Source organism: Cynoglossus semilaevis, chromosome 4 (assembly GCF_000523025.1).
Source record: "Cynoglossus semilaevis isolate Cse_v1.0 chromosome 4, Cse_v1.0, whole genome shotgun sequence".
In the NCBI taxonomy this organism is placed as follows: domain Eukaryota; kingdom Metazoa; phylum Chordata; class Actinopteri; order Pleuronectiformes; family Cynoglossidae; genus Cynoglossus; species Cynoglossus semilaevis.
In genome coordinates this window covers 11,267,870-11,272,486 of record NC_024310.1, presented here as the reverse complement: position 1 = coordinate 11,272,486, position 4,617 = coordinate 11,267,870, and the positions used below count along the sequence as shown (strand labels likewise).

General features: G+C 43.2%; 1 protein-coding gene across 3 annotated transcripts in view; it reads right to left on the bottom strand.

Annotated features, from left to right (window-relative positions):
- Window positions 1–6: 6 nt before the first annotated feature.
- rtn2a (reticulon 2a) overlaps window positions 7–4,617 on the bottom strand; it is a 13,127-nt gene continuing 8,516 nt past the window's right edge. For 2 of the 3 annotated variants that reach the window (XM_008309108.3, XM_025054929.1), the window contains 6 exons: window positions 3,469–3,676; window positions 2,709–2,847; window positions 1,584–1,653; window positions 1,427–1,473; window positions 1,256–1,314; window positions 714–795 (listed from right to left, as the gene is read on the bottom strand). In XM_008309108.3, coding sequence (XP_008307330.1) covers window positions 720–795; window positions 1,256–1,314; window positions 1,427–1,473; window positions 1,584–1,653; window positions 2,709–2,847; window positions 3,469–3,676 — 599 coding nt within the window. In that variant the 3' untranslated portion in view covers window positions 714–719. Of the gene's footprint in view, window positions 796–1,255; window positions 1,315–1,426; window positions 1,474–1,583; window positions 1,654–2,708; window positions 2,848–3,468; window positions 3,677–4,617 lie in introns of all 3 variants that reach the window. The other variant, XM_025054928.1, reaches the window with a different exon arrangement.

Below are 4,617 nucleotides of genomic sequence, written 5' to 3'. Positions count from 1 at the left end.
AAGGTACAGTGGAGAAAAATGAAAATGCATAGGTAGATAAAAAGATTCAAAATATAATATCTCATATTTCAAATGAAGAAGAAGAAGAAGAAGTGACTTTCATTTGCTTTGAGCCAATATTTCAGCAAGCGATATGTCAGGAATTGTACACACCCACTCCCACACACACACGCACTTTCTCTCTCACACACAGATAAAATGTCATGACAATGAATAATGCATTCAGAAAAGTACATGTGCAGACACATGCATCCCTATATGCTGACATAAACAATGACGACCTTCATTTTAAACCTCCGTCTCTCTGCTCTGGTGATTGGCTGTCAACGCGGGAACCTCCCCACGTATGGTCACGGTTTCCCATTATTACTAAAGCTCTGTCTACGACACTTTTCATAAATGTGTACATTTAAAAAAAAACAAAAAACCAACATTTCCAATGATGGTCACAGATGAATCACAGACCGTCTTTTCCATCACTGACATCAGCTGCAAAAGTCCCGTCCAGGATTCACCCACCATGATTTCGCCTTGATTATTATCCTATTCTGACCCTGATACTCAGACACAGCTGGAGTATAAAACACCATTCTCATTATTGTCTGTAAAGGTAACATGCCTCCGATGCTCTCTTCTAGGAGCACAGGCTGCTGGGTAAGACGTCGGAGTGACAGCCGGTAACTCTGGGAGCTTGTCTTTAAGTCCTTCATCGTACGTGTCTACTGGAGTTTGGGTTTGGCTCCACCAGGAGTTAGATCAGGAGGAGGGCCACCTCCACGGGCAAGTCGCTCAAAGCTGCAGTAAAGACAGAGAGAGGGAGAGAGAGGGAGCGAGAGAGAGGGTGAGAGAATAATTAGCCCAGTCATTTAAATATAACTACAAAAATGTTTATGCTTAAGAATTGGGTTTCACTCAAGCTTGGCCATTCTACCATCTTCAAATCTAGAACTGAAAAGTAAATCTGAAGGTAGGGTTGAAGCGATAATAAAATTCTAAAAATGCATGATTGAAAACAAGCCAATCCAATGATCCAATACAGTAACGGGTTTTTACCAAATCAGTTTATTGACCTATATTATTTTATTCTATATTTATTTTTACAATTTTCTAGAATATTCAGTCAGTGGCGAACTGTCAATTAAATCGACGTCCATTTCTCATTTATGCCACTTAAAATAATTAGCGCCTCAGTGCAACAACCACAAATGGCATCGGGCTATTGTCATCTAGCCCCACTAGATGGAGCCACACTCACATGTCTTTGATGTTGTCAAACTGGGCCTGAATTTTGGCAATGACGCTGTCCACTTGCTCCTGTAACGAAGCGGTTAACGGTTAAAATATTGGTGAAATATTTAAACACGGATGAAGAAATGAAGAACCGGCCGAGGTCAGAACGTGAAGACCGAGTTGACGGGATGGTTACCTGGCGCTGTTGGTAGAAAAGTGGCAGAGAAAAGAGGGCAATCACACCTGAGGGAAGAGAGAGAGAGAGAGAGAGAGAAAGACAAGCTTTAAAACAGAAGACACACCCAGATGTTTGACAATTTCCTGTCAGCTGTCAGTGGATGAGTGCTTCTTACTGATGATGAACAGAGTAAGGCCATTGAACAGGGCTCCCAGGAACGTCATGAGGTACATCAGGACCAGGAACTAAGGCCAAGGGAAACAGAGACAGAGAAACAGCTGCAGAGATTTAGTTTGGACTTTAATCACAGATCCATGCAGAGGTCAGGAACTACCCCCAGCCCCTCAACCACCAGCCCTGTCCCATGTGGTTTCTATCAACAGTAAATAAGTCGCCTGCACTGGATTACACTGTGGAAATCAAATGCAGCAGAGAAAAAAAAAACTACTCTAATTCACGTGCCTCTAGTGCAGGCATCGGCAAACTAAGGCCCGGGGGCCGGATGCAGCCGCTCAGCCTTTTAATCCAGTTTTTCAAACTAATTAATTAATTTATATCATCTTTATACTACTGCCTTTTCCCTGCAATACCCACGTTTCCCCAATAGATGGCGCCAAAATGACAATGACAAAAGTATTTAAACATGTTAGCCTTTATGCATGACTTTTACATGTCATGTATCTTAGTTCACACGAACGCTCCATCTATCTGCTCCTGACCCCGCCCCCCCCGTTCAATTTTAGGACCAATTGCAGCCCGTGAGTCAAAAAAGTTTGCCCACGTCTGCTCTAGCGCATGTAACCCAGTAGTCAGTGCGGCCCTGATATGAGACACCCCCCTCTGTGTCAGATGGAAAGAGTCCCCCCCCCACACTACCACGTTTCTGCCTGCCGTGCCACATACCGTCCAGGTCAGGGTTGAAGCTGGGGGCGCTGGGATTCAGAGGCTGGGTTACCTCACACTGACTCAACATTTACTGTACAGGTGTTAAGTCCGGGTGTTCACAGGCTGATGTGCTTCGTTACTGAGCTTAGCACATTCCTTTCATCTGCTGTAATTGGAATAAATAGACCTGGGTCTGGATATAATAGTTATCTTCAGCCAACAGTGAAGACCAGGACCAGTTTGACTGAGGGACTGATCGTGTTTAGAGGGAAATGGTGAAAGATGATGGGAGATAGTTCATGTGGCTGACAGCTGGACTCCTGGCTGATACTGATCTACTGTGTGGCTGTGTCTTATTGTTTCTTTTCACAAATATTATCTCTTAGTTTCCCGTGATGTACCGTTAAATACTAACCTTGAGGGAATCGAAAAGATTTCCAACGAAGAGCAGTCTCTTCAGAGTGTCTACAGCGGACAGGGTCATAACAATGGCTTTCTGCATGTACTGTTCAGCCTGCTCTCCACTGAAAGTGACGTCCATGTCCAAGTACGACCTGCGGTGGACAGGGATAGTGAGACACAAAGACCATGGACGTGTTTTTCACATTAAAAATTATTTTTCATTGAAGGATACTTTTTAAGGAAGTCAAGATACTTTATAGTGCAGTACTTATTCTCACAGGTCCTCTATTTATAGTACTGTTTGTGTAATTAAAGTTGGTCATATGGGAAACGAGCAGCACATTATCACATGAGATCAGTTAAAAATGACCAATTTTTCTTTACAAATAATGAACATGAATGAAATACTATGTTAGAATATGTACTATTAACTAGAATACCTATTCAGGTCCACAGGACCCACATGCCTGACTATTGGACTGGATAAAAGCGACTGCTAAATGTAAATGTGATTAAAATAATGTAATACACAGTACATGATAAACCAGAATACGTGTGTACAGCCCTGATTTACTGTGTTTATTCAACTGTGAAAATAGATAGTCCAAAAATATACGTGACGTCAAATCGGGACTCGCGTCTGAAATTCTTGACCTGTCCCTTTACTTTATAAAAATCGAAACAATCCCAGAGATAAAGACGAAAGACCCCTTTACTTTACTTTATAAAAATCAAAACAATCCCAGAGATAAAGACGAAAGACGGTGTCTTACTTGAAGGGATGCAGCCCATCGCCCCACTTCAGGGCATGGAGGACGTGGTAGTAGATGCGAACACACATGGTGATGCAGACGACAGCCAGGGAGGCGGTGGAGACCACGGTGATGATGCTAAGCTGGAACAGGGTCAGCAGACCCACCACGATTCCTGTTAGCACCATCCCTGTCCGCTCCGTGTCCTTCCAGTAGATCAGGTCCATTACTGTGAGACACAGAGGGAAGAGGGGACATTGTACGGACGGTCAAATGAGTGCGCCGCAGACAAATGACGAAAATGATGAAAAGCGAATGGTTTGAAGCAGTGACGACGATTTAATTTTAAAGTGATAGCCTTAAAATTAACAGTGTTTCTACTTTGTCTTTGAATATAAATCTTGATTAGTAAAGTGTTTAGAGTCACATAAAACATCTGTGATGTCTGTGCTGCAGTGTCAGTATCTACTGTCAGTCACCTCTGGGCCATATTCCACCAGCCTATTTCAATCTGGTCGAAATCTGGCATGAAATGCATACTTTTATACCAGTCTTTAATTTTTTCTTTATTACCAACTACATTCCATGCATGTTCTCCCCGTGTGTGTGTGTGTTCATTATGGGATTAAGGTTGATGGGCCCACTCTAAATTGATTGAAGGTATGAATGTGTGTGTAAATTGTCTCTATATTTGGCCCCACAGTTGACCAGCTGTGATCAGAGTATGACCACGCCTTCGTCACTGACAGCTGGGATACAATGGAATTCTCACACGATAAAAAAGTCGCATTAACATCTGATTTACGACTTGGAGCGAAGAGCCAACAGAAGAGACAGAGGGACAGTCAAAGATAGACAGCAGAATTGTTTGGGTGTTGGAATTCCTAGTGCACAAAAAGGGACAATTCATGTCTGTATTGGGAGAGAAAAAAAAAACGTGGAAGAGAAGTTGAAGAACTTGTTCACTGCTGGATATTCAGTCTGCAGAATCAGAGCAGACACACGGCGGCTTTGAGGACACCACAGCTAATTTTAGTCCTCAGATGAAAGAGGGAAGCAGGAGAATTTAGACGCAGGATTTCTCCACACCTGCTCGCACACGTCAGAGACTTCAGCAGCCGCTTCTCCACACTCTGGAGGTTTCCCCTCACTGTCACCCGGCAACAGCCG